General features: G+C 53.6%; 2 protein-coding genes across 15 annotated transcripts; one reads left to right on the top strand and one right to left on the bottom strand.

Moving 5' to 3' along the window:
• Positions 1-162: 162 nt before the first annotated feature.
• On the top strand, positions 163-27,321 carry ACSF2 (acyl-CoA synthetase family member 2). 14 transcript variants are annotated; one of them, XM_081218600.1, is made up of 17 exons: positions 163-311; positions 845-919; positions 14,382-14,577; positions 14,958-15,086; positions 15,329-15,382; positions 15,759-15,877; positions 15,997-16,162; positions 16,707-16,802; positions 16,939-17,096; positions 17,384-17,475; positions 17,759-17,835; positions 24,069-24,176; positions 25,380-25,531; positions 26,350-26,491; positions 26,589-26,699; positions 26,844-26,912; positions 27,181-27,321. In XM_081218600.1, exons 1-17 carry the CDS (start codon positions 184-186, stop codon positions 27,229-27,231), a joined length of 1,923 nt encoding a protein of 640 aa, XP_081074726.1. In that variant the 5' UTR covers positions 163-183; the 3' UTR covers positions 27,232-27,321. The 14 variants fall into 14 exon arrangements, 9 of the variants coding, with proteins under 9 accessions (XP_081074726.1, XP_081074724.1, XP_081074728.1 ...); XM_081218598.1 differs by lacking the exon at positions 845-919 and adding an exon at positions 14,086-14,190; XM_081218604.1 differs by lacking the exons at positions 163-311; positions 845-919 and adding exons at positions 9,794-12,033; positions 14,086-14,190.
• Positions 18,405-23,082, bottom strand: CHAD (chondroadherin). Its single transcript, XM_081218612.1, has 4 exons — positions 21,180-23,082; positions 19,180-19,343; positions 18,774-18,919; positions 18,405-18,532 (listed from the first exon to the last, which is right to left on the bottom strand). The coding sequence occupies exons 1-3, from the start codon at positions 21,951-21,953 to the stop codon at positions 18,778-18,780; spliced, it is 1,080 nt and encodes a 359-aa protein (XP_081074738.1). The 5' UTR covers positions 21,954-23,082; the 3' UTR covers positions 18,405-18,532; positions 18,774-18,777.
• Positions 27,322-27,980: the final 659 nt, after the last annotated feature.

Genomic DNA, 27,980 nt, shown 5'->3' on the forward strand with positions numbered 1-27,980 from the left:
CGCGCTTTCTTTTCCTCCAAGCCTCGCAGGCCTCGCCTCGCCTCGCCCCGCCCCGCCCGCCGGCACCTAGTCCTCCGCAACCCATAGGCAGAGGCGACCCTCCCGCCTCCCCGCCCGCTCCGCGCTCGCCCCGCCTCAGCGCACTAAAAGTTCACTCGGGCCCGGACGCGGGCGTCGCGAGCCATGGCTGTCTACGTCGGGATGCTGCGCGTCGGGAGGCTGTGCGCCCGGAGCCCGGGGGTGCTGGGGGCCCGGGTCGGCCTCTGCCGGGTTTGGCAGGAAGTGGGGTTGTGGGGCGTCCGTCCCCTCAGGTACGCGGCCTGGGAGGAGAGGGACGGGCCCTGTCCCCCGGAGGGGATCTTGCGGGTCCTGCAGAACCTCGCTGGGGGCCGATCGCGCTCGGACTGGGAGGCCCGCGGCTGCCCCACCTCCGGGCGGCACACGCGGGAGAGTAGGTACCCTGCACCTGGCACCTAGGCAACAGGAAATGCTGGCCTGGCCCACGCTGACTGGGGCTGCGGCTGGTGGCTGGCAGGGAGCGTGCACTGACTCTGGGCTCTGGGCTGGGACTTTAGGTTTGTCCATGCGCGGGCACACTGATGGCCACAAGTGGGAGCCTTTAGCAGTCTGTCCCGATGGGGAGGGGCAGGGGCAAGGCCTGTGCTCTGGCCCCAGGACACTGCCTCTGAGCTGGACCCCTTGCAGGGATAAACTTGGGGATCTTGCACCCGGTGTTGTCCACCCTAGGCCACTAAGCTCAGCAGTCTCCCGTCTCCTCACCAGCCGCGGACAAGCACCGCTTGGCTCCTGGCTACTTACCGGGCCTGTTTTCTTCTGTCCTCAATGCAGAGGGTGGGATGGGGGCTGGCAGGTGGAGGATGTGGGTTTCCAGTAGTTTTGCTGCCTCTACAGCAGCACAGTAAGTCATGTTACCTCCCTGTAAGATAACAGACGTGAAAGTGTGTTGATTAAGCAGACCTGGGCTCCCGCTGATGTTATCAGTGGTGGCTTTTATCTTCAGCACCCCGCAGGCGGAGGCCTGGGCACCACTGAGCCTGCCCTGCCAGCCAGCTAGGCCAGGTACTAGGTCTGGGGTCAGGACACGGTTTTGGATACCAGGTGGAGTGTAGGCCTGGGCGTGGAAAAGTGACGAGAAGCCGGAAGTTCTCTGAGAGAACTGCTTGGTTAAAGAACAAAAAGGAATGAAGTTGGAGGGAGATGCAAACTCCTCCTCTTTGGCTGGAACTCCGAGATCACAGCGTTTTGGACTTGCTGGTTTCTGAAGATGGAAAGCATGCGGTGCTTCCAGACCACGAGGCTTAATTTTCTGGGAAAACTCAGTGGCTCAGGGCAGCTCAGCAGATGGGATTCCGATGAAGAAAACGGTTCTCACCGTCTCCCCACCAGGGAAGTCCCCTGACCTTTGACCTTTTATGTGTAAACAAAGCAGGTCTCTCACCTGCTACAGGCCTACAGTTGCAGGGTAGGGGCACCAGGCCTCAGAGAAACTCTGACTCTGTCAGGAGGAGATCCATGTGTCCAGAGAAAGATTTCCTGAGCATTTGGCCTAATTCCCTCCCATTCCTGCCACTCCCTTGTGCTTGAGGCCTTACCTACTGACTATGGTGGTTTGACCTGATTTTGCTCCTACTTTGTCCTTAAGAAGCCCTTAAGAGTCTCAAGCATTCAACAGATATTCCCGAGAATGTACGTCACGTCCAGCACAGGTCGGGTATTGTGGTTATGAAAGCCAGAGAACGCAGTCCTCGGGGAACTTGTAGTCTAGTGAGGGAGAAGATAAGTCAAGATGATCACTACTCAGTGTTCTAGGTGCCCTGGTGCGGAAAGGTCCTGGACTTCTGTCCTCTGCCCTTGCTGGCCTGGTCACATACAGCCTGCTTTCTTGCTGACAAACACCCCATGCCTGTTACCTATCAGATCCCCAGTTCTGTCTGTTAACAAAAAGCAAGAACTTTGAAGCCAGACTGCTTTGGGTTATAGCCCTCCACCTACCTGCTGTGTGACCCTGAGTATGTTACCTAACCTTGGAGCCTGTGTGGAGTTTGTCACTACATGCTGGATTGACAAAGGCTTGCTCTTCTCAGCCGTTGCTTTGGGGCAGAGTGGGTACCTGAGAACCTCCAAATGGGGCCTGGGTAGGAATTTCAAGTGATTTGAAGGTAGGACAGGATTTCCTCCTCAGTGGCCTCTTTTTTTTTTTTTTTTAATTTATTTACTTATTTATTTCTGGCCGCATTGGGCCTTTGTTGCTGCATGTGGGCTTTCTCCAGTTACGGCGAGCGGGGGCCACTCTTCGTTGTGGTGCGCGGGCCTCTCACTGTTGTGGCCTCTCTCGTTGCGGAGCACAGGCTCCAGACGCGCAGGCTCAGCAGCGGTGGCTCACGGGCCCAGCCGCTCCGCGGCACGTGGGACCCTCCCGGACCAGGGCTCGAACCCGTATCCCCTGCATCGGCAGGCAGACTCTCAACCACTGCGCCACCAGGGAAGCCCCTCAGTGGCCTCTTTATTGCACCTGGTTCTCTCTTCTGGCCAGTTACCAAGATGTCAGCCTCTGCCCAGCCCTAAATCTAGCCCCAGGATCTTCTGGACATTCCCCTATCCATCAAAGTCAGGGCTGTCCACAGCCTTTTACCCCAGAAGGAAAGAAAAAGCTGTCCATTGCTCTACAGACCTCCTGAACCACCAGCCCCTTCCCCTTGTCCACACAACCCCGTCCCCAGGGAAGGCAGATGGTCTAGTTTGGAGCTTCAGGGAGCCTAGGAGGGCAGAACCCAGTGCTGATTCCCGATGCACCTCCAATAAGCAGGCTTCCTTCAGACCTCTAACGCTGGCCTGGGGCTGCCAGTGAGGCGGCTGTGCCCAGGGTGTTGGGAGCACTCAGAGCTAGAAAGACAGAGAGAGCCGTGGCTCAAGCCTCTCAGGATCAGGTGTGACCCTCAGAGCAGGGGCTCCAGTGACTCAGTGCTGATGGTTGGTGCAAGGGCATGAGTGGGCTTCATGGACCACCCTCCAGGGGGATGGCTGTAATCAGGTGGGACCAGTACTGGAAACTATAAAATGATGTCCCTATATGAGGGGATTCTATTAAGCTAGGAAGTGTTTTGGGTAGAAATCACAGTAGAAAAATAGACCCTTCCCATAATCTGCCAAAGATGATTAACAAGGGATTTGGTAATGATATCCTTACTACTCCAGTCTAAATGTAATAATAGAAAATAAAGTATAAATTTGGACATTGTAATCAGTGACTGGTACACATCGGTTTTAGTTACGTCTCCTGCCTTGCACACAGTAGGTATGCAATCTACTCTAGAGGGTGCAGTGGGGGATACAAGGATGAATGAACTTGTTTCCAGTGGCTTCTTTGCCAGAAAGGGATCTGCACGGGAAGATCATAGACCCACTGATTCAAGGCAGTCAGGATGCTATACCAGGAGAGTGTCAATCAAAGCAGGGAAGAATCTGATAGGTGGGAATGGGATTAGGTAAGACTTCCTAAAGAAGCTGGACTTTGAGCCTGAGCCCTCCAGTGATAGGTCTGTGGTTTGAAGGATGAAGGGTGTATACTTGTATTGATATAAACTCTTGCTTGTGCGTGAACTCTTTTGAACCCTGCGTATGAAGCCCTCCTAACATCTCCCACATTATTTATTTATTCAATCTACAGACAAAGGCTTTGGAGCCAGACAGATCGGAGTTCAAAAGAACCACTTTCTAGCTGGTAGCTTTGGGACTAAGTTAAACTTGAGACTTTTGTTATGTGTAAATAGCGTTGTCGTGAGAGTGAGAGTCAAATGAGGTCGCGTAAGAAAATTCTTCCCCACAGCCTGGTGCTAATGAGTATGAGACAGAAAGTACTTATGTAACAATGGCTTTGCACATTCCTACAGTGACCCCAAGACCCACAGTTTAGAGCCTTGTCTGGAGAGTAGGAGGAAGACCGTTCTGGCAGAGGCAACTGCTTAAACCAAGCTGGGGCTGCTCTGGCTGTGTTGACAGACCCATCCGTGATTATGCTGAGTGTTGGGATAAAGGACTGCTTTTTTTTCCCCCCTGATCAAACCAAAGTACAGGATGTAATTTCATCTCTTAAAGGGGCCTTGCTAGAGGAGTGTCCTGATAAATGACAGGAACCAATAATTCTGCCAGGGGCCTCTCCCTTCAGAAGTAAACAAGCTATACTTCTACCTTAGGAATTATGTTCTGTGAATCTCATTGGCATGCATGTATTTCTCAGTCTGGGAGCTGAATGACAGGAAACCAAGCCCAGCCCGACCAGTGTGGCTTCAGGCAAGTCCCTCAACCTCTCTGGACTTTGGTTTCTTTGTAAAATGGGCCACTTGGACAAGAAGCACTCTGCAGTATTTCTGTGGACATTCTGTGATTCCTAAGGAGGCTGGGCTTTGAGACTTGGATCCCTGAATCCAAGAGGGCTGTGGTCAAAGTAGGAAGCCTTCATACTTGTATGAAATCTTACTTATGCTTAAACCCTTATGAACTCTTCCTAACCTCTGGACTCTCTGGTTTTCTCTAGTCCTCTGTGAGTGAACAGAAAACATTGAGGGTTTTGACCCTAGAAAGCTAAGAGCTAAACCTTGTATGTACCTTAGTGATGCCATCAAGGGCAGGTGTTCTGAATCAGCCTCCACCCCTGGCTCCTGTGTACTTTCCCCGTGAGCCCCGAACAGTGGCCCAAGGGAAAATCTGCAGCATGGATGCCTCCTAACCCCAAGTATTTCAGGCCCTCTGTCTTCTTGAGTTTACTGGACTCAAATAATAATTTCCTGTTTACTTTCTCTGCATGTACAAAAACACATATACACCATCAGTTTTATTCGAGCTAAAAATGGAAGCTTCCACCAATACAGAGTGCCTTGCTCAAAATCTTCATTGTAGCTCTTACCACTTGGGGGTTCTTTGTAGTCTGTGTTCTTTGTAAGCTGTGGACTCCTTCAGGAAGGTTACGTTGGGTGGTGGAAAGATCATGGGACTTTATGGTATAATTACAGACAGTAAAATGCACAAATATTAGTTGTGCAGTTTGATGAATATTAACAAATGTATTCACCCATTACTCAACACCCCAAGATACAGAACTTGTCCATCGTTCTAAAACAGCGCTGTTCAGTAGAATTATGCTGTGAGCCACATGTGGAATTTTATGTTTTCTAGTAGCCATATTAAAAAAGTAATAAGAAATAGGCAATAAGTTTAAGGATATATTTTCTTTAACTTAGTATAGCCAAAATATCATTTCAGCATGTAATCAATCTTTTAAAAATTGCTAAGGAGGTATTTTATATTCTTTATTTCATAAAGTCTTCCAAATCTGGTGTGTATTTAATACTTACAGAACACTTCAATTCAGACTAGCCATGCTTCAAGTGTTCCAGAGCCACATGTGACTAGGCTACCATATAGACGGCACAGTTCTAGAAATTTCTCTAGTACCCCTTTCCAGTCAATTCCCTTCCCCAACCAGAGACTATCACTGTTCTGATTTCTAATCTCCATAGATTAATTTTGTCTATTCTTGAATCTCAGAGTATATACTCTTGTGTCTATCATCTTTTGCTCAAAAACCAAGGGTTGCTTTTGGGAGGAGTGACCTATTAATCTTCACAAAAAATTCATGAAAGTGTGTGTTATGCATTAAACAGTTCAGCTTTCCTTGATAACCATGGGGAAAAGGACATGATCTCCTATGCTCAATATTTCACCTCTTGGGTGTGGCAACATAAAGGCAAGCTGAGAAGTGGGGGCCTCAGAATAGGTCTAACAAATGTGTCAAGGGCCTATCCCAGCAGAGAGTGATGGAGACGGTGTGGCTTCTAGGCCCACTGAACTGGGCAGCCCAGTTACACCTTGTGGTCCCCAATATTATATCATCTAAGAACTGTTTTTGTTTTTTTTTTAATATATTTATTTTATTTACTTTTGGCTGCTTTGGGTCTTCGTTGCTGCATGAAGGCTTTCTCTAGTTGTGGCGAGCGGGGACTACTCTTCGCTGTGGTGTGTGGGCTTCTCATTGTGGTGGCTTCTCTTGCTGCAGAACATGGGCTCTAGGTGCATGGGCTTCAGTAGTTGTGGCTCGTGGGCTTCAGTAGTTGTGGCTCGCAGGCTCTAGAGCACAGGCTCAGTAGTTGTGGCTCATGGGCTTAGTTGGTGTAATTGCAGCCTCTGACAGGGCCAGAGGCTGACCCATTTCCCAAGAACCTCCTCCCAGCAGGTAATATGTAACAGGAAGCAAAACAAATAGCTTCTCCCCCAAGTAGATTCTCAGACCTATGTTCTCAGGTGACGTGGTCGTCCCTGCTTCCCATGGCTCCTTCAGGGTCCAGCTCTGCCTGTGGTCTCTGCCTGGCCCTGTCAGGACCAGCACCAGCATCCTTGGTGCTCACAGGGTCTCTAGCCCTGACTTTAGTCACCAGCCCTAGAATGTCACAGAATGCTACAACTGCTCACAGGAGTTTCCTGAGCCAGCCAGCCCATGTTTTCTGTCCAGGTCCTGCTGGAAGGCTAGGCTGCACTGAGCAGGGCTGACACCGGGGCACAAGGCTTTCCGGGTGGCTGTAACCAGGGGACTAGGCAGTTAGGGTGCAGAGCCATTGTATTTGGTGCTAGGAGAGGTGAGCTGGAACCATGGGATCAGAGGCAGCAAAGAAGGTGAATCAAATACCACAAATAAATCGTGGAAAAGGGCCAGTGTGGCTTGAGGGCCTGGAAGGTGAGAGCCAAGTGAGGGTGGTTCTCCATGGGCCTGAGGCATCATCAGCTTCAGGTTTGCTGCTCCAGCCCCTGTGCAACCCCCAGAGGAGGCTGTGGATGGGCTGCAGTGTAAAGAGCAGTACATGCAGAAAGGGCCCCAGCGTTGCCACCCACCAGGCTGGGAAACTTAAGAAAATGAACCTCTTGCTTCATCTATAAAAATGAATAATCCTTTTTATAGATACCCTTTTATAAACACACACACACATATTTTTGGCCACCATTTGCAAATAAGTTGCAGACATCATACTATCAATATTTTCCATCTTTGCTGATCTCTTGCGGTTATTTTGCTTTGATTTGTGACATGGTCATCTTTTCCTATCCTTAGTGGCCACCTGTCTTCCTTCTTCTGCAAGTTTGCAGGGTTTTTCTGTGTTTCATGTGTCCATGTCACTCCTCTGTTTTGTGGAAAGCTGTTTGTTATCGAATGATGAGGATGTTTTTACCAACTTTTATGATGGCATCTTGGACAAGTCGCTTAAATTCTCTCTCAGTTGGCTCCATTTGTAAGACAGGGATAAGAGCACTTGATTTGCCTGGGAAAACCTGCAAGACAGCGTTACAGGGGAGATGCTCACTGTTCTCTCTCTTCCTTCAGTTCACTACCCTGCCGGAGATTTATCCATCTCCGCCCTTCCCCACTGAGCGTGCCCATCTTTTTCATAAATCATAATCATTACACTCCTGACTTGTCATTAAACGTCTCTACAGACATTATTGGAAATTACACTGTCAAGTAGATAGTTATCAGGTGGATCCTAGTTTCCCGCTGGAGCGAGGCCAAAGCCTTGCCTCCAGTAAGCCATATTCTAAATAGTAAGCAACGTGCCCTGAGATGCTCTGTGCTCCTGTACGTGGGGATCATGCATCCCTGTAGGAAAAGGCTTGGCTGGGCCAGCAGTCACAGGGTACCAGGAACTGCACAGAGGGCACAAAACTGCTTTCTCATATATTGGAACTCCCAGAAAGGAAAATTCAAAATTGAGCTTATTTCTTTTCTTGAGTAATTTCTAGGATGGAGATCACAAACAGATGTGTTTGCTTGGCTTTCCCAGCATTATTTATTAATGTATGCATGTATTTTGCACAGAAGCATTACATGCTGCTTTTATTTTTCGACAGGATGGTAAATAGATGCCACAGTCTGTTGCTAAATTTAGTTTATGAATTGTGTTTCTATCAACACTGGCTTAAGCCCTAGAAGGGTCTTCTTTTTGTTGTTGTTGTTGTTGTTGTTGTACGTGGGCCTCTCACTGTCGTGGCCTCTCCCATTGCGGACCACAGGCTCCGGGCGCACAGGCTCAGCGGCCATGGCTCATGGGCCCAGCTGCTCTGCGGCATGTGGGATCTTCCCGGACCGGGGCACGAACCCGTGTCCCCTGCATCGGCAGGCGGACTCTCAACCACTGCGCCACCAGGGAAGCCCAGAAGGGTCTTCTTTTTAACTTTGTATTGAAGTATAACATAGATTCAGGAAAGTGCATATATTTTACATGCTCGCTTGTTGAATTTTTGATAAACTGAACACACCCATACAACCAGCACCCAGCTGGCTGCTCTCTTGATTTCTAACAGCATAGCTAGGTTTTGCCTGTTTTGTACATATAAATGGAATCAGGCAGTATATACCTTTTTCTCTCTGGCTTCTTTCATTTCACATTTTTTAACGAGTTTCATTCATATTGTTGGGTGTAGCCATAGTTCAGTTGCTCGCATTGCTATATAATATTGCAAATGATAAATCACTGTTTATCTGTTCTACTGTTTATGAGTATTTGGGTAGTTTTCATGTTGGAAATAATGCAAATATCCTGTATTTTGGTGAGCACATGTATGATTTCTGTTGGCTGTATACCTAGGAATAGAATTTTGTGCATTATTTTTAAAAGGGTACAATTTGATCATTTTTAGTGCGTTCATGAATATGTGCAACCCCTACCCTTAGCGATCACCTCTCTATCCTCCCATCCCCTCTGCCCGAAGCAACCACTGACTCTACTTTCTGTCTCCACAGATGTGCCTAACCGTAACACTTCACGTAACTGGAATTATGCAATATGTGATTTTCCGTGTCTGGCTTCTTTCACTTACCACAGTATTTTTAAGGTTCATCCATGTTGTAGCATGTATCAGTACTTCACTCCTTTTAATGGTCAAATAATATTCCATTGTAGAGATATTCCCCATTTTGTTTATTTATTTATCCATTACTGAATATTTGGGTTGTTTTCACCTTTTGGCTATTGTGCGTAGTACTGCTATGAACATTTGTGTACAAAAATTTTTTTTTTAAAGAATTACCATAGATTTTATTTTTAATTAAGACACATTTTATTTATTTATTTATTTTTGGCTGCATTGTGTCTTCGTTGCTGCGCGCGGGCTTTCTCTAGTTGCCTCGAGCAGGGGCTACTCTTCATTGCAGCGTGTGGGCTTCTCATTGTGGTGGCTTCTCTTGTTGCAGAGCACGGGCTCTAGGCACCCGGCTTTCAGTAGTGGTGGCACGCGGGCTCAGTAGTTGTGGCGCAGGGGCTTAGTTGCTCCGTGGCATGTGGGATCTTCCTGGACCAGGGATCGACCCCGTGTCCCCTGCATTGGCAGGTGGATTCTTAACCACTGAGCCACCAGGGAAGTCCCTGTGTACAAATCTTTGAACACTTGTTTTCACTTCTTTTGGGTGTATGCCTAGGAGTAGAATTGCCAGGTCAAATGTTAATTCTATGTTTAACTCTTTGGAGAACCACCAAACTGTTTTCCACAGCAGCTGCACCATTTTACATTCCCATCAGCAGCGCATAAGAGTTTCAGTTCCTGGGCTTCCCTGGTGGCGCAGTGGTTGAGAGTCCGCCTGCCGATGCAGGGGACACGGGTTCGTGCCCCGGTCCGGGAGGATCCCACGTGCCGCGGAGCGGCTGGGCCCGTGAGCCATGGCCGCTGAGCCTGCGTGTCCGGAGCCTGTGCTCCGCCACGGGAGAGGCCACAACAGTGAGAGGCCCGCGTACCGCAAAAAAAAAAAAAAAAAAAAAAGAAAGAGTTTCAGTTCCTTCACATGCTTACCAACACTTGATATTTTGTGTTTTTGTTTACAGCCTTCCTAGTGGGGGTGAAGTGGTATTTCACTGTGGTTTTAATTTGCATTTCATGTGCTTGTTGGCCACTCATAACATCTTCTTTGGAAAAAAGTCTATTCAAGTTGCTTGCTTATTTCTAACTGGGTTATGTGCATTATTTATCCTTCGTTCATTTGAGCACTTCTCACATCCCAGGCCCTGTGAGGCCCTGAGGAGAAAGCAGTGGACACATTAGTTGCCAAAGGTGCAAGGTCAAAAGAATCCGTTTTTAAAAACATGCTTGTTTCCTGACTTCTCTTATGAAATCAGGTCTGGCAGCAGATCCAGGCCTGAATTCTCACAGGCCCATTCTCCGTGGACACCTTTAGGTGGGGCTGTGCCTTGTCTCCAGTTCCCTCCCAGCTCCCGCCTGGCTGACTCACTCCCACCTGGCGTTTTACAATACCCGGTCCAGTAGCTAAAGGCTTACTCTAGTTGTTTTGGTAGCAGCTGGGACTCCTGGCGGTCCTGCTCCAACTCCTTAAACTTTCCACAAACAAGCAAACAACTTTTCCTGAAACCAAACCTCTTTATTGTCTTTTTCAGGTTTAAATGGGGTATCTGCCACTTTGTTTAAGAGTAGAAAAAGAAGAGGCCACCTTTCTTGACCAAGGTGTTTGGGTGTGTCTGAGGAAGGAGGGAAGTAGAATCAGTGGTGTTTGCACTTGGGCTTTTGAAACAATGCGCGGTTCTTAAGTTTATGAGCAAATTGCATTGATATGTGTTTCTAGAACTCTTCAATCCTTTGAAGGAGCAACCTGTTTCCACCACAACCCTGCCCTACGCAGTCCCAGTTTCTTGGGTTCAATTAGTAAACAATTGTGGAAAAATAAAATTGAGATTAGCCAATCTCTGTTGATCAGATAGGGACTAAATCCAGAGCCTAAAGAAGAGAATTACCCATCCCATCCTTTCTCCCTGGATTGGGCAGGCAAGGCTGTAATGCTGGGGCAATGGTACTGAACTCTCCACTTCAGGCTCAGCTGTTTACCAGCTGGGCAGCCCACTTTGCCTCTTTGCACTTCAGTTTCCTTACCTGTACAATGAGAGTTCATAATTCCCACCTGTATTTTTTAGAATTGGCTTAGTGTGTATCACAAAAATCCCCTCTCACCGTGGTTTTAGGAGATGGGAGTTTCTTCGTCTGGGAGATGGCCAGTCTGTGGCCGGCATGGTACAGCCTACTGTCAGGCTCCAGGCCCCTCTCTCTGTTGCTCTGTGGTGCCAAGCTCACCGTGTGGTCCAAGAGAACTGTCATGGGCAGCATTACAGCCAGGGGGAAAGAGAAAAAGATGTGCTTCTCTTTAAGGGTTCTTCTCAGAACCTGCACACATGACCTCTCCTTAAATCCCATTGGCCAGAACTTTATTCTTGGACCAGACCACCTGCTGGGGAAGCTTGGAAATGTGGTCTCTATTCCACCTGGCCAAGGCCAGGTGAACATCCAAGGGTGTATTATTAAGGGAGAAGGGGCTACTGGGGTCTCTCTCATACCACCTATCAGAGCCACCATGAAGATAAAGGAGATAATACACAGGGCAATTGAACTGCATTGGGGGGAGGCACATTAATCAACCTGTTGATTTGCCAACTAGACACTCCAAGAAGCCACTGAAAACCATGGTGAATGTGTAGAAAATCAGATTCCAAACAAAATAGGACTCCGGGTCATTTTGAGAATAAGAGGGTCCGTGTTGTCAGGCAGATCCCCCCTCTCCCCACCTTTAATGATTTGTTGACAATGTGACCATTAAACTGGCTGAGATCTGTATTTCTCTGCCTTCTAATCCAGATGCTGGGCTGTTGGGAAGTGGCCTGCCAGGCTTTCAAGGGCAGTGGTAAGCCACTGAATGCACAAAATGTATATAGTTAGGACTCACCAGTTGTAAGCAACAGAAACCGAACTCGGACTGGCTTAAATTTGTCTGTTTGTTCATATTTTAGATTACACATATAAGTGAGATCATGCAGTATTAATCTTTGTGTGTCTGGCTTATTTCCCTTAAGCATAATGTCCTTTAGGTTCATCCATGTTGTCGCAAATGGAGTTCAGCTTTCCCCTCCCCGACCCCCAGACTGGCTTAAATTGAAAGAGGGAATTTATTGACTGTTGACAGTGAAAAGTCCAGAGGTAGGTAGGTTAACACGTGACTGGGTCTAGGTGTTTGACAATCTCAAGGTTAAGTCTGTCACTGGGTCTTCCTGTCTCTGTTTCTGTCTCTCTGTCTCTTTCCATCTCTCCTCCTTTCTTCTGTGTTGGCTTTTTCTTCCTAAGCAGGTTTTCTCCACATGCTTGTTGCTCTTGCAACTATCACTTTGGCAAACCCAAAGAAAAGAGCATATCTGTTTCCCAGTGGGCAAAACTGGATGCCTTCCACAGTATGCCTGTGAGTGAAGGATTTGGCTACACAGTCTCTCTTGAGGGGTGTCATGGTGACCACAGGGAACTACCTTAGTAGTTCTTTAGGTTTGTCAACCTGAGTGTGGGCTGCTGGCAGGGCTTCAGAGGCCTGTGACACCTGGCTGTTTTCTGCTCCAGCACACCTGAGGGAACCACCTGGCTTAGGTGGCTCGCTACAACCCCTTGAGAGGATTGCCCAGGTAGGTAAATAGCATCCCCTTGAGGATAACCACTGATCCAAGTCCTCAAACTTTATAGGTGGGGAAGCTGAGGCCTAGAGAGACGAAGACACAGGTATCTTAACTTGGATTCTCTTGAGAGCAAGGATTTGGGTGCTGGTGATTTATTTGTGATCCTAGGAAGTAGGAGTGAGGGAGTGCGGAGAGGAGACAAGAAGAGAAGTCAGTGTGGGGTGTGTGCAGACAACCAGGGTCTTCCCCCCAGGACTTGATGCCTCCCAGAACTGTCCAGGTAAGAAGGGGAGACTTGAGGGAGTCCCTGAGCAGACAGAACCACAGGGAACTGTCCCAGCAGCTGAAACCAGAGAGGCGCTGAGGAGACATGTCAAGGGACACCAAAGGTGTCTGTGTCAGCCACCCACCCAGCTGGTGGTACACCTGGGATGAGACCTCAAGCCCCCAACTCCAGCCCAGTGCTTGCTCGCTTCCCAGTGTGTGGCTCAGCCTCGTTGAAGTCAGGACAGCCTCCCCATCAGCCCACGCTGGGACCCGCCCTCCTGTGGGATGAGGTCTCCTCTCCCATTTACAGGGAAAACCAGTTTTGCTCCCCTCTGCCCTGCATACCTTGTTCTTCCCAGAAATTCTCCCCCATAAGCCATAAGCGGTCAGTCAGTGAAAGCCAGGCTCGGTCTCTTCAGCTCAGCAGCTGCAGGACTGAATCCTCAGGAAGGGTCCCTGGGGCCCACACCACCCAGTGGTGGCCCAGAGGAGGCCTGGAAGGATCCTGGAAGGGTCCTGGAGCATGCCCTCTCTGATGAGAACAGGGTCTGAGAGCCACCACACTCCCACCTGGGCCTGGGTGGGAGCCCAGCAGCTGTCACCCAGGGCAGCGAAGTGGGCACGAGCAGCCCTAGGCCTGTGACACTTGGACTGCTGGGGACCTTTTTTCATTTTTGTTTTTAAATAATTAATAGACTTTAGATAGTTTTAGTAATTCATAGTTTTATTTTTTAATTTTTTAAAATGTAGATTAATTTAATTTATTTATTTGGTTGCACCAGGTCTCAGTTGCAGCAGGCGTGCTCCTTAGTTGTGGCTCACGGGCTCCTTAGCTGCAGGTCGCCAGCTCCTTAGTTGTGGCATGTGAACTCTTAGTTGCGACATACATGTGGGATCTAGTTCCCCTGACCAGGGATCAAACCTGGGCCCCTTGCATTGGGAGCGCAGAGTCTTAAACACTCTACCACCAGATAAGTCCCCCTAACAGTTTTAAAGTTACAGAATAACTGAGCAGATTGAACATAGAGTTCCTTATACCCACCACCCCACCCCGCCCCGGCACAGTTTCCCTGATATTAACATCTGCATTAGCGTGGTACATTTGTTACAGTTAAGGAACTAGTATGGTACATTATTATTGACTATAGTCCATAGTACATTGAGGTTTAGTCCTTGTGTTAGACTATTCCGTGGGTTTTAACAAATACCCAGGGGCCTTTTTACTAGGAGGAAGCAGTGTCTAGGATGAGGCCGTTCCTAGCCCACACAGGCTACCTCCCTGCTTAGTCAAATCAGCGTGATTGACTTTAGTTTCCCTTTCCAGGGTTTTGGCACCAAGGCTCCAGGCCCCTGGCACTGAGTGGAAACTGGGGAGTAGGTTGGGGAAAAGAACCTTCTCTCTGATTAACGACAGGAAGTCAGCCTCCAGGTTTGATCTCCCAAGGGCGAAGCAGGTCCTAAGTTAAATGATGACAGTCCCTGGGGATGGGGCGGATCAGACAGTTTCTGGAGTATCCCGCACACATTGTAAGCGGCCTGCCTCCCAGCGGGGTGTGCCAGCCTTTTTTGCCAGGGACACCTGGGTTGGTGCAGTTGAGCCCACAGCCCCTCTCCCCACAGTTCTGGAGAGATGGATCGCACCGCCACCCTGCCCATCGGAGGCCTCAGCTATGTCCAGGGCCATACCACATTGCACCTTATTAACAAGACTGTGGGGCAGTGCCTGGATGCCACAGCACAGAGGGTCCCGGACCGAGAGGCCTTGGTTGTCCACCACGAAAACATCAGGTTGACCTTTGCCCAGCTCAAGGAGGAGGTGGGTCCTGACTTTGAACCCTCAAAGTGGGCAGGTGCTGGCCCCCAGGCTGCCCTGGCTGGGTGGAGCAGCAAGGGTGGTGCCTAGCCGTGGGGCAGGGTGCTGGGGCTGCCTGAGAGCCCCGAGGGACGTCGGGAGAGGAGGGCAGGGCTGAGGCAGAGGTGGCCCAGGTGCCTCCTGCATCAGTCGTTCTTGGGACACTGGTTAACTATGCATGTTCCCAAGCCCCCTCCAGATCTGCTGAGGCCTAGGTATCTGCCTGTCCCTTGTTCCCAGGTGGTTCTGATGTGAACCCCTGGGCCAAAGGTTAAGGGGCAAGTCATGGGCCCCTTTCTGCTCACCTGCATCTCACCCTTTTGTGCCCTGTCTGTTTATACCAGGTGGACAAAGCTGCTTCTGGGCTCCTGAGTATTGGCCTCTGCAAGGGTGACCGTCTGGGCATGTGGGGACCCAACTCCTACGCATGGGTACTCATGCAGCTGGCCACAGCCCAGGCAGGCATCATTCTGGTGAGGAGGGGCTTGCCTGGCACAGCTGGCTGTGAGGGGGGGGGCATCATTCGGGGGAACCCCCTGGGCCCTTGGCCCCAGAATCATTCCAGTGCCTGGCTGGTTTCAGACCAGCTAGTGCTTTCTGCTGAAGCCCACCAAGGAGGCCTGAAGGTACAGGGTGCTGCCTCTGAGGGTGGAGGGGCAGTGAGAGGGACAGGGTCTGCCCAGGACACATGATGTACCCTCGCTGTCTCCACCAGGTGTCTGTGAACCCAGCCTACCAGGCTATGGAGGTGGAGTATGCCCTCAAGAAGGTAGGCCCACTCCTTGCCTTGGTGGGGGCAGGGGAGCCAGCTGGTGCCTGGCACAGGGGGCTTCCAGTTGTCATAGAGGGCTGACTGGGCTGGGGGGCCATGCTCAAGTGAGTGACCCCCAGAGTCTGTCCTTCCTTAGACGGTGGGTGGGAAGAGTGGGTTGTTGGTCAGACAGGCTCGTGTGTGTGTTGGGGGTGGTGTGTGTGTGTTGGGGGTGGTGTGTGTGTGTGTTGGAGGTGGTGTGTGTGTGTTGGGGGTGGTGCATGTGTGTGTCGTGGTGGTGGTGTGTGTGGGCAAGAGAGCACCTGTTAGGACGCCGCCACATCCCCAGGCTGGGGCTTCCTGCTGACCGTGGTGGGGCGCTCCCCTTGTACAGGTGGGCTGCAAAGCCCTCGTGTTCCCCAGGCAATTCAAGACCCAGCATTACTACAACATCCTGAAGCAGATCTGTCCAGAGGTGGAGAAGGCCCAGCCAGGGGACTTGAAGAGTCAGAGGTGGGGGTGTCCCAGATGGGGAGGGGTGCCTCCTGCAGCCTCCTGGCCCCCTCAGCCCTTACCCATCTCTGTGGGCCCTTCCTCAGCCCCCGACTCTCACCATGCTCCCTTACCCCCAGGCTCCCAGATCTGACCACAGTCATCTCGGTGGACGCCCCTCTGCCGGGGACGCTGCTCCTGGATGAGGTGGTGGCAGCTGGCAGTCAAGAGCAGAACCTGGCCCGGCTCCGGCACACCCAGCAGCTCCTGTCCTGCCATGACCCCATCAACATCCAGTTCACCTCGGTAGGGCAGAGGTCTCCTGTCCCGAGCGCAGGCTGGCACGCTAACCCTTGCCCGCCATGTGGCCCTCGCCTGAGAAGGAGGAGGCGGCAGAGATCAGGGGAGAGCAAACACTCCCCTGGTGGGGCCGGCCCTAGCTGTCTTCTCTGCCCCGGAAAACATCAGCAACTGGGGTCCTTGTCACTGCCCACCTCCCCTGGCCCTCTTGTCCCCAGATGCACTGAGCCACCACAGGTCAGAGCCCCTCGTTTAGCAGATGGGGAGACTGAGGCCCAGAGAGGGCATCTGCTGGTGAGCCACAGAGTTCTCTGAGCCGCCTCATGAGCGGCATAAGGACAGACCTTATTTGCCACCTTTGGGGATCCTAACACCTGGCACCGTGTAGGCATGTGGCAAGTCTTTGTGAATACGTACTGAGTGAATGAATGGATCTGGGGCGGCCGTCTCGGTCTCCCGACTCCCAGTCCGGTGCTCTTCCATGCACTGGCCCAGGGTGGGAAGGAGATGGGATGAAAGAGCCCAAGCCATCACGTGCTTGTCTTGTCAGGGGACAACCGGCAGCCCCAAGGGGGCCACGCTCTCCCACTACAACATTGTCAACAACTCCAACATGATAGGACAGCGCCTGAGACTGCACCAGAAGGTGAGGGGGTGCTGGCCCAGCAAGGGCTTCCCTGGCACCGTGCCGGCGGGCGGGGCTTGCTGGGCTCCCCCGCTGGCTAGAGGAACTGGCTTCCGGGGGCCCCGCAATAGACCCAGCCTCCTGCTTCCATCTCCAGCCACCAGACAAGTCACGGGTGGTCCTGCCCAACCCCCTGTACCACTGCCTGGGTTCCGTGGGAGGCACAATGGTGAGCTTGATGCACGGGGTCACCCTCATCCTGTCCTCTCCGGTCTTTGATGGCAAGAAAGCGCTGGAGGCCATCAGCAGAGAGAGGTGGGCATCAGTGGACAGCCATCTGTGGGCTGATCAGACCCTCCTATTCCTCACTCCTGGGCCCTGATCCCTTTCCAAGATGTCTCTTCCCTCCAACCAGGAGAAATGGAGACGGGGTAGTGGGAGACCCCCAGGAGAGGACCAGTTCCTCCCTCCAAGGAGCTTCTCCTGCCTGTTCCCCACAGTTGCAGCCTTGGCCCTTACTGTAGGGTCAGGGTGGGGTGGTGAGAAGAGGAAGTTCCCTTCTACTTCCGAGCCTGATTCTGAGATGTACCTCCCTCATGCAGAGGCTCCTTGCTGTATGGAACTCCCACCATGTTCGTGGACATTCTGAACCAACCAGACTTCTCAAGTTATGACATCTCAGCCATGTGTGGAGGTGGGATGGGGCCAAGGGTGGCAGGCCAGGACTGGCCCAGTGAGCTACATATGTGCCCACTCTTTCATTTAGGGGCAAGAAGGCCACTGTAGAAACATGGGTGGGAGGGAGGCAAATCCCCAGTGTCCCTAGACTCCAGCCCAAGGCCAGCTGCCTGGTCTAGGAATAGGTCCGCGGTTGGGGAGAGAAGGGAATGTTATTTCCTAAAAAGGGCCGTAGGTGAAGGGAGGGTCCACTGGGCCTGGAGAAGGTGGGAGCTGTGTCAGCCCTCTCTCTGATTCAGGTATGATCGGTGGGTCCCCTGCATCCCCAGAGCTGATCCGAGCCATCATCAACAAGCTGAACATGAAGGAACTGGTGGTGAGTGGAGGACGGGGCTGGGCGAGAAGAGATTGTTGGGAGTGGGGAGGAGCCCAGCCTGGGTCTCCAAGGAAGACCCTCCGGCTGGCCCTCATTCCAGAAAGCAGATGTGAGAAAAAGCAGTCTTACCTCATCAGCAGCTCTCAAGTCACAGAGATAGGTGACGGGGGAGTAAATATTACACATACATAAATTTATATTTATAGAAACCTGGGGAAGAAATGCAGCACGGGAGGATGTGTGGCAAAGCACCAGTGTCCGGCTAGAGTGTCCTGGCAGGCGGGGGCTGGCAAAGTTGGGGGTAGGGGCTTGAGACCCTTCCTGGAAGCAAGGGGTGGGGCAAGGATCTGATGTTTGTTTCCAAATGGCAGGGAAAGGGGAGCAGAGATGAGGATTCTGGAAGAGTGGCCATCCTGATGGCCACCGTGTTCCAGTTCTACAGGACTTGGGGAGTCTCAGCAACAGCTTCTCTGAGAGGAGCCGTAGCCGCGGGGCCAGGCGTGATGAAGCTCTCACCGTCAGGTGGAGCCGGGTTTGTGCTGCAGTGCCCGAGTCCCCTGCCAGGACTTGTCTAGGTGTGGACAGCTCTGTGCATCAGCAAAGGCTGTGGGGAGAAGGTGGGGGTCAGAGGTGGGAGGATCAGTAGTTTCTCCGGCAGAAGGCAGAGACCAGTCACCAGGACCGGCTGGATCAGGACCTGCGGTGAGGCAAGGATTGGTGTCAGGGCTCCAACAACCTAGACGGTGTTTGGAGAGAATGGTGGTGGTCCTGGGCAGGATCATTTTCCCCCTTAGAGGGGGAGCCCCAGTCCTCCCCTCCTCTCCCTGCAAAAATGGAGGCTCTGCATGCCCGTTCATGGTGGGGAACTATCCTGGGACACCCTCCTCACTTCCAGAATCTCCAGAGAGGGAATGGGGGACCTGCCCACCGGGCCCCACCTGTTTAATGGCGGCCGGCTTTCTTGGACCTCTTAGTGGGGAACTTGCAGCCGCGGAAGGCGTCCGTGTCACGAATGTGCTGGCCCCTGAACTTGGCGGGCGACACGCAAGTGGCATCAGGGCGGGAGGTCTTGGCTTCCAGCCACCTGGAGAGACAGAGAGTTGCTGGGGTAGGGGAAGAGAGTAAGAGTACTGGAGGAAGGGACAGTGAGCCATGGGGCCAGGTTGACTTGGCTTTAGGGGAGTCTGGAACTGTCATCTTCATGCAAATCGGGAAATGCCCAGGGTTCCACACCTATTAGGTAGCAGATCTAGGACATATGCCCAGGATGTCTTAGTGCAGGGCCAGTGTGTCCCTACTCCATCACATGAGCGTGTTCTGGGGGTACCATGGGGGCCCTCTCACCTCCGTAGTCCCTGGAGCTGGCAGGTACATTTCCAGGGGTTGTTGGTGAGGGTGAGGGTCTCCAGGCTGTCAAAGGGGAAGCTGGAAGGCAGCTGGTTCAGGCGATTGTTCTCCAGATGGACATGTTTCAGCGTGGTCACACCCAGGAAGGCACCATCAGAGAACTAGGGAGGGAGGTGGGCACGAGTGAGCACCCCAGCCCGTGTCCGGCCTCTCCCATCTCTATGGTCCCAGAGGGGCAGGGCCCTTCCCTGGACGTAAGCAGTGGCACCTGAGGAATTTCACAGTATGACTAAGTTGTCTCAGATGACCTAATCCATACAAGCACCCTTTGAGATAGGTAGTGTTATTTCCAATATGTAAATTGGCGGGGGGTGGGGAGGGGTTAAGTCCCTTGCCCAGGGAGTCAACAGTAGCTGCAGGACCACATCCAGCTTCTCCTCCCCTGGCACCATGCTTCCTGCACAAACACTGGGGCTGGGGAGGCAGCCAGAGCTTGGCCCCAGTGGCCCAAGCTGGCACACAGTGAAGCTGGTCAGTGTTTGGTGTGATGGGCAGTGGGCCCAGGTTCCCCACAGCCCCCAGGGTCCTGGGATGTCCCCCAGCCTATCCTCACTGCTCCCTCACTGCCTGCCAGACTCTATTTGTGGAGCCACCTCGGTGGAGGCTTGGGCCAGGTTGGCTGGCTCCAGAGGAAACATTCTATTGGTGCCCATACCTTGGCCCAGACGTCCCAGTTCCTGCCTGGCCTCCCCTGCCCCAAACGAGCCCCTGCTGCCCTGCTCCACTTCCCACTGAAAGGCCACGCTGGCAGTGGTGGGCCACGGGCGACTCTGACTTCTGCTGGGCAGCGGCTGGGGCTGAAGACGGGCAGGCTCAGGCAGACCCTGTCCACCCAGGCGAAGGCTGGTTGCCATCCAGGTAGGATTCTGCCCTCATCTCTGTGCCTGTGGCCCAGGGAAGGGTGTGAAGTTCCCTGGTGATCAGACTGCTCTGATGACCATCTCCCCCACCTTGCCCTGGTCCCTGCCCAAACCTCCTGGCCGGATCCCCTACACCAGGGTGATTTTCCAGTCCCAAGGAAGGATTCCACTCCGACCCAAGGCAGCCCCACCTGGCCAGGTGCTGGGCATCACAGGGGAGGAAGGACTGAGGATGCAGCCAGGAGATGGGTCTGGTGACGGGCTGGGCAAAGGGCAGTGCGTTGTCTGGGACACAGTGAGGCCTGGCCAGCCTTTCCTATGGGGAGATACCTATAGGGCCCTTGTGCCAAAGGATAACAGTGGTGAGTGGCTCTTGCCTTTGCCCCTTCACGGAACCCGTGGGTGCATGTCTGCAACCTGGGCCAGGCCCCCTGTCCCCACGCAGCTGAAATGGACCCGAGAACGCAGTGGAATGTATGTGTGTGGACTGGGGGTGGGGATGCGGGATCCATCAGGGCCTCTGGGAGGCATGGAGGAGGTCTTCCTCAGGCATGTGCTCCTCCTCACCCCCCAGCCCCCCACCCCACCTTAGCACACTCCCCACCAGGAACAGGGTGTCTTTGTGGGCCTGATTTGCCCAGCTCCTCTGGAAGGCTCCTCAGTAAACAAACCTCCCTTTATGGGCTGGTAGTTTTACTGGAGACGAGGGAAAAAAACAGCAGAGGAGAGGTGGAAGGCCCACCGGGAAGAGGTGGCTGCTGCACACAGCAGGGGCTTTGGGAGCCCTGGACGCGCCTCCTGGGGGCCATCGGTGGGGCCAGGGCCGCCCCAGCTCTGTTTATAAGTAGGAATCCTAGGCGGGCAGTGGCCAAGACTAGGGACGGGCAGCAGGGCGGGATTTGGGGTGAGAATGTGACAAGATGCGGACACAGGTAGCAGAGCTCCTCAGCTTGGAGGCAGCCACGGGAAGAGGCGGTTTTAGGGGAGAGGGGATGGTGCCCAGCTGTGGCCCCGGATCCCTGGGCCTCCTGGCAGTGAAGAAGGAGCCGGGGCAGAGCCCCGCAGCCAGGAGCTCACCTTCTCCAGGTTGGTGTTGTCCAGCCAGAGGGTGTCCAGATATCTGCCGAAAGACTGGAAGGCCTGGTCGGGAATGCTTTTCAGGGGATTGTGGGACAGCTTCAGGTCCTCCACCACCCGCAGCTTGCTCAGAGCAGCCAAGGGGTAGCTGGACAGCTGGTTCCTGTCCAGGTAGAACTTGGCGAGGTTCTCCACGTCATCCAGCGTGCCGGGCTGCAGGGAGCTGAGTGCGTTTTCCGACAGGTAGAGCCAGCGCAGGTCCTTGGCGCCCTGGAAGGCGCCTGAGCGCAGCTCGCGGATCTTGTTGTTGTTGAGCTGCAGGATGAAGAGGTTGACCAGCGGAGAGAGCAGCCCCCGGGGCAGCTCGGTCACCTTGTTGTGGTCCAGGTAGAGGTAGGTGAGCTCGGTCAGGTCGTCGAAGGCGCCGGTGCGCAGCACGCGGATGTCATTGTGGGACAGGTACAGGTAGATGAGCTGCTTGAGGCCACGGAAGGCACCCGCGGCCACCTCGCGGATCTGGCAGTGCTGCAGGTGCAGCGACACGAGGTCCGGCATGGCCCGGAACGAGTTGGCAGCCAGCACCGGGAATTTGTTGCGCTGTAGGTTGAGCAGCCTGGTCTTCTCTGACACCTTGGGGATCTTCTGCAGCCCCACCTTGTCGCAGATGACGTGCTGCAGGTCACTGTGGCAGTGGCAGTTCTGGGGGCAGGCGGCCAGCGCCGGCAGCAGACTGGCCAGGAGGCCGAGGCTGAGCAAGAGCATCGGGCGGGCCATGGCCGGGACGCCTGGGGCCGGGGCTGGGGGCAGCGGCAAGTCCTCAGTGCTCGGTCTCCCGCCCTATTTATACGATGGCCCTGACCACAGCCGGCAGCCGGAGCCAGCTCCTACGTGGAGCCGCGAGGCCACCGGGTTAACTCCCTCCCGCCCGGAGCTGTGCCCCTGCCCTCGAAGCCCTCCCACCCTGGGGACGTGTGGTCCCCCCTCTCCCTGCCCTCGGATTCTGCTCCCTCCCCACCCCGACCCCCTTCCCCACCCCCACCCCCACCCCCACCCCCGCAGGGGTGGGTATGGGTGTGTCCAGGGCCCAGAGTTTACACCAAAGAGAGGGAGGCGTTCCCTGAACTTATTTGTTTGCTCAAGTCTGAGCCTCCACGTCTCCCCCCTTCTGCGCTCGGCCGTGTGCCCTGGACCCAGCAAGGGGGGAAGCGGGGCCGGACAGCCGGACGCGAGTCTCGCCGCAGTCGCCGGCTGGCGGCGCTTTAATGGGGCTCTCTGGCGTCGGGCTCCCCTTCCAGCTGCACCCGCAGCCAGCCCTCGGGAGGTGGGAGCTCTTCCCTGCCCTGGACTGGCCTCTGGCCCGGCCTCTGGTCCCTCTCTCCCAGCCCCGGGCTTGAGTTTCTGTCCCCTGCACCGCCTATGCCCCTTTGCCACGACTGAAGGTGACCAGCAAAGTGGGACCTGGGGGCAAGGGGAATGACCCACAGGGCTCGGCAAACACCTGAAGACCACAGGCACAGTCGCACCGTCTGCCCCCGTCCTTAATCTCCCTGAAATGTCCCCACCTCCTCATCCCCACCCCCAGCGGTCAGGACCCCTTGGTGGCGGGGGGGGGGGTTCTTCCAGGGTGGCGGCCAGAGAGGCGTCAAGGTGTACTTGACAGAAGCCACACCTGGGCAGTGGCCCCAGGACTGTGAGGGCGGGTGAGGGGGCTGGGTCCTGGCTACAAGGGACCAGCCCTGGACAGCTTGAGCTTCTCCACCCTAGGTCCTGTGGGCAGCCCTGCCCCAGCTGACCAGGTCTCTGTGTGTCCACGTGCCAGCCACGGTGTCCAGATTTTTGTGGAAAGGGGAGAGTGGGCAGGCAGAGTCTCAGCTCTGGCCCCAAAGCGAGCTCTGAGCTGATGGTAGGGGTTCTTGTCTGTGTCGGGGGTGGGGGGGTGAGGGGAGGAGCCAGACCCCAGCTCTCTCCAAACCCCAGCTATGCCTGAGTCATTTCCACTACCACAGAGGAAATGGAGGGTAGGTTGAAGGATGAGAAAAGGTCTGGTGTCTTCGCTGGCTGGAAGGAACCTAGAACAGAGGGCAGCCAGCCCCTCTCCCTTCACCCAGCACTCAGGTGTGGAGGCCTGCCCTCTCCTAAGCCCCTTTCACCTGTCGCCTCTAGATGGGGGTCATAGTTGGCCGAGAACACTGCCTGGTGATGTTCCTCCAAGGTTGGCTGCTGGTTTTCTGTTGCTTAGGATGTCCTGACCACTAGAAGCGGGGGGGGGGGGGGGGGGGTGCCACTGGCTTTTTAAATCCTTGCTTTGGCTGTATTTTTATTTTGAGGAAAATAAATTTACAGGAAACTCTCCAGAACTTGGGGGGCACCTACCCCAAGGCTAGGCACTTGTCCCAGGTTTCGGGTGGGTTGTGTCTGTCTAGCTCCCAGCTGGTCAAGGCAGGCTGGCTTTCTCATCAAGTTTATGGGTCCTTCAGCTTGGAAGGGTGGGGCAGGGGATGTTGTGGCCCAAAATCAGGAAGGGAGTGCTAAGACAGCCGGGGGAGGAGGTGGAAAAGGCTGGGACATTGGTAACGCTGGGAGCCACAGGCTAAAGCATGTGGTTGCTCCAGGAAAGAACAGAGACCGAGAGCCCAGCCGGAATAGGATGGCTTCCCTGCTCTCAGTTTTATTTCAGACCTGGGGCCCCTGCTAGTTGAGCTAGTCTGCAATACATCCAGTGCCTCTGCCTCCTGACTTCTGCGGAATATGCCTCTTTTCCCCCCATTCAACTGCCTTCCACTCTCCCCATTCCCCGCCCCACCCCCCAACCCGGTTCCTTCCCTCAGGGTTTCCCCATCCTGCTGCAGTCCTGGGCTCTGTTCCAAACACCCTTTCTGGACCCTCCAGGTGGTTTACGGATCCACAGAGAACAGTCCCGTGACCTTCATGAACTTCACCGAGGACGCTGTGGAGCAGAAGGCGGAAAGTGTGGGCAGGATCATGCCTCACACAGAGGTGGGCCCCAGACCCCACCTCCCACCGCTCGCCTGGGGTTCACCCCCTGGGATGTTTATTGCTTTCAATTGGAGATCCAAACTGCTCACTCAAGACGCTGAGAGCCCGCAGCAGCAAGGTCTTCCCGCAGCAAGGTCTTCCCGGGCCTGGGGCTTTCTCTGTGGGCTGCGGGGAAGAGCTGGAACAGTGGCCAGCCGCAGCTGAACTTCTCTGCAGCCTCCCTTCCTGTCTGAGGTGTGTTTTTGCCAAGCCCACTGTCTGTTTTGGGGCAGCCAGAACAGCCTCAGAGAGGATCCAGGGCACAGAGATTTTTCCTACACAGCTCTTTCTCTCCCACCGCCCTGCCCTCCCCACCCGCCCCCACTCACCTCGGCAGAGGGCCTCTTTTCGCTTGGCATAAACAGTTTCCCAAGCAGCTTCTTCCTCTGGGGGTCCCTTGAACCTTGAAGGCTGACCCAGAGCACCTTTCGCTCTCAAATTCCCAGCCTCTAACGCTGGTGCTTTATGCCAGCCCGTACCTGGTTTCCCCTCCCCCCTTGTGCCCTTGCCCCTCTGGGGTCACTGCCAGAGTGCTTCCCCAGGGGCCACTGCCCTTCTCCCTGCAGTGAGTGTGCAGTGACATCAGCCCCCTCCCATGTGTCTGACAGCCTCACTGCCACTCGCTGGGATGCCCACCTGTGAGGTAGACGGGGCAAGTGTAGTTCTCCCCGTTTCACAGATGCAGACACGAGGCACACAGGCTAAGCTTTCCTTGCACGTTGGCTGTGGCTCATTTCTCAACTAGGCTTTCAGATTCTGCCTGTTTGCCACCTCTTCTGTTCACATGGCCCTGCTGTGCCACCCTCTTTGGCTTCTTTATTTACTGCTTAATGGGAAGTAAGAGGAGACTCCCCTTTCTTGTGCATTGTTTATAATTCTTCAGCTGGCCTGGCTCCCCCGCAGGCTTCCTCCTCTGAGCAGCTCCTTTCCACTCTGTTTCCTCAGCACCTCCTGGCCTGGGCCTCAACTGTTCTTTCATGCCCAGCTCCAGTGTCAGACTGGTGATGGATCTACTCCAGCCTTTGTCTCCCTTCCCTGGGGATGGGCATAGCCAGGGGGCTTCATCACTAGGGGGAAGGAAGGCAAAGCTCCCCCCATCCTGAGGGCCCCCCCATCCTGAAGTGAGAGGGTGGGAGGCCCCAGCCTGAAGCTGCCTGGTCCCAGGCCCAGATCGTGAACACGGAGACGGGGACACTGGCAGAGCTGAACACACCTGGAGAGCTGTGCATCCGAGGGTACTGCGTCATGCTGGGCTACTGGGGTGAGCCCTGGAAGACCGAGGAAGCAACTGGACAGGACACGTGGTACTGGACAGGGTGAGAAGGCAGGGCAGTGTGGAGAGCTGGGCTGCCGAGGGGAGGCTGGGGGTCCTGGGGCTGAGCTGGCAACATTGAACTAGAACAGGGAGAACGTGTGTGTCAAGATGACCCCTTCACCTCTCCGACACTTAGTTTCCAAAATGTATAAAATGGGCATGACCATAGTCTCCAAATAGGGCTCCCAGAAGGACCAAATGCAGCACAGATGAGAGCACCTGGGACAGTGCCTGCAAAATCTGAGCCCAGATTCCGTCACTCGTTTAATTCAACACATTCTAATTAGGCACCTGCCATGCGCCAGCGCTATTCTAAACACCGGTGGTCCAGTGGAAGGCACAACGGGAAGGGTCCTGCTCCTACTTCCCACCTGTCTGGTGGAGGGAGACAGATACAAACAAGATCATGTCAGACATTTATATACATCGCGAAGAAAATAAAATAGGATCATAAGAGAGAGAGTGGCTGTGGTGGGAGGGGAGCTTCCCTTTATCGGGTGATCAGAGAAGGCTTCTCTGAGGTGGAAACGTTTGTGCTGAAACCTGAATGATAAAAAGAGGCCAGCCATGAAAATCATATGTATAGATATGTTTAGAGAGAGAGAGAAAATATGCCACAGGTATGGGTCTACTTGGTTTTATCTGCCTCCTACATTAGACTATACGATCCCAGTCATGTCTTGTTAATGCATATGCCCCAGAGTCTAGAGCAGTGAAAGACGTATCGTAGGTGCCTGATAAATGTTTGCTGAGTGAGTGAGCGAGCGAGCCAGCCAAATGAGGCAGAGGTGAGAGGCGGCTCCTGGGTTTTCCTTGCAGAGACATTGCCATGATGGACGCGCAGGGCTTCTGCAAGATCCTGGGCCGCTCCAAGGACATGATCATCCGCGGCGGTGAGAACATCTACCCCGCTGAGCTCGAGAACTTCTTTCACACACACCCACAGGTGCAGGAAGTGCAGGTGAGGCGCCCAGCCCAGGTGAGCCCAGGTGAGACCCCAAGAGCAGGGGACACGGATGGGGATGGGGATGTCTGATATCTATCTGTGACTCTGGAAGGTGGTGGGAGTGAAGGATGAGCGGATGGGGGAGGAAATCTGTGCCTGCATTCAGCTCAAGAAAGGGGAGAAGACCACAGCGGAGGAGATCAAGGCTTTCTGCAAAGGGAAGGTGGGACCCTCAACCCACCCCAAGCATCACGATGTTGCTCAGTTCTCCAACACCCTCCGCCTGCCAACCTGTCAGCCCACTGTCCCCTACACCCAACTGTGGGACCCTGCCCAGCCTCATGCTTTATCTCCCTCTGGTCTGCAGATCTCCCACTTCAAGATTCCCCGATACATCGTGTTTGTCACAGACTACCCCCTCACCATCTCAGGAAAGGTGTGTAAGGAGACCAGGGAGGGCTAGGGGAGCCCGGGGCCCAGGTGCAGAAGGTCAGGCGGCCTGCCTATACCTCCCTGAGTGGTGGGCCACATTCTGTTGAGAGGCTGGCAGTAGGGTAACCAGCTAGTCAGCTCATCCTGGTTTGCCCCAAACTTTCCTGGCTTTAACCTGAGAAATTCCTCAGTCCTAGGCAAACCAGCTGGGCTTGGTCACCCCAGCTGGCAGAGGCCCACGCCTGGTTCTCACGCCTTTCCCTTTCCTCTAGGTCCAGAAATTCAAACTTCGAGAGCAGATGGAACAACATCTAAACCTGTGAATAAAGGAGTGGGGAGGATCCTTCCTCCCTGCCCTTCCCCCGCATCCCCTTGTCGGCTCTGTGATTTGGCATAAAGAGCTTCTCTGTTTACTTTGGCTGGTCTCTTGCTGGCGGGCTCTCCGCAGCTGCTACAGGATGGAGAAGGGAAGAGACCAAAACGCTTTCAGACCTCCTATTCCTTGTCAACGATGGTACTAAGCACTTTGGCGTGCATTATCTACTTCATTTAATCCTCACTCGATTCCTTTGAGATACCAACACAATATTTTTTAGGGCTATACTCATTTCTGATTCACCCATTTAAAGTGTTACATCCATGGTTTTTAGTATATTCACAGATACGTGCACCTGTCACCAAAGTCAATTGAAAAAATGTTCATCACCTTTTAAAAAGAAACTCCATACCCTTTAGCTATCATCCTACATCCCCCTACTCCCCCATCCCTCCCAACCAACCCAGTTTTCAGTGAACCTGGGGCTTCCTTGATGGGCAGATAAAGCAGGATAAAGCAGGCTGTAGCTTGACCTAAGAAATCAAAACAGCTGAGCACAGCGATTTCCAGTTCACAGAGACAGAAAGAAAAGTTCCTTCTGCTTGCAAGCCTTACTTCCCAGTGTGTCTGCCCTCAGCAGCAGCAGCCTCCTCTTTACTTTTTAGAAAATGAACATAAATTTAGGGTATTCTGAGTGCCAGGCACTATACACATACAGGTGCATCCATATACATTTCCTGTTGAAAATTTCCCAAT

The sequence above is a fragment of the Mesoplodon bidens genome, assembly GCF_964165515.1.
Source record: "Mesoplodon bidens genome assembly, chromosome: 19".
NCBI lineage: Eukaryota > Metazoa > Chordata > Mammalia > Artiodactyla > Ziphiidae > Mesoplodon > Mesoplodon bidens.

What these genes read in the sequence shown, in the direction of transcription:
- ACSF2 (XM_081218598.1), top strand. Translation starts at nt 184, where the DNA reads ATGGCTGTCTACGTCGGGATGCTGCGCGTCGGGAGGCTGTGCGCCCGG. An exon ending in GAGGCCATCAGCAGAGAGAG is followed by an intron (nt 17,097 to 17,383) that starts GTGGGCATCAGT and finishes TCCCTCATGCAG; the next exon opens with AGGCTCCTTGCTGTATGGAA. An exon ending in TGAACATGAAGGAACTGGTG is followed by an intron (nt 17,836 to 24,068) that starts GTGAGTGGAGGA and finishes TGGACCCTCCAG; the next exon opens with GTGGTTTACGGATCCACAGA.
- CHAD (XM_081218612.1), bottom strand. Translation starts at nt 21,953, where the DNA reads ATGGCCCGCCCGATGCTCTTGCTCAGCCTCGGCCTCCTGGCCAGTCTG. An exon ending in ACAACACCAACCTGGAGAAG is followed by an intron (nt 19,344 to 21,179) that starts GTGAGCTCCTGG and finishes CTCCCTCCCTAG; the next exon opens with TTCTCTGATGGTGCCTTCCT. An exon ending in CAGCTCCAGGGACTACGGAG is followed by an intron (nt 18,920 to 19,179) that starts GTGAGAGGGCCC and finishes CTGTCTCTCCAG; the next exon opens with GTGGCTGGAAGCCAAGACCT.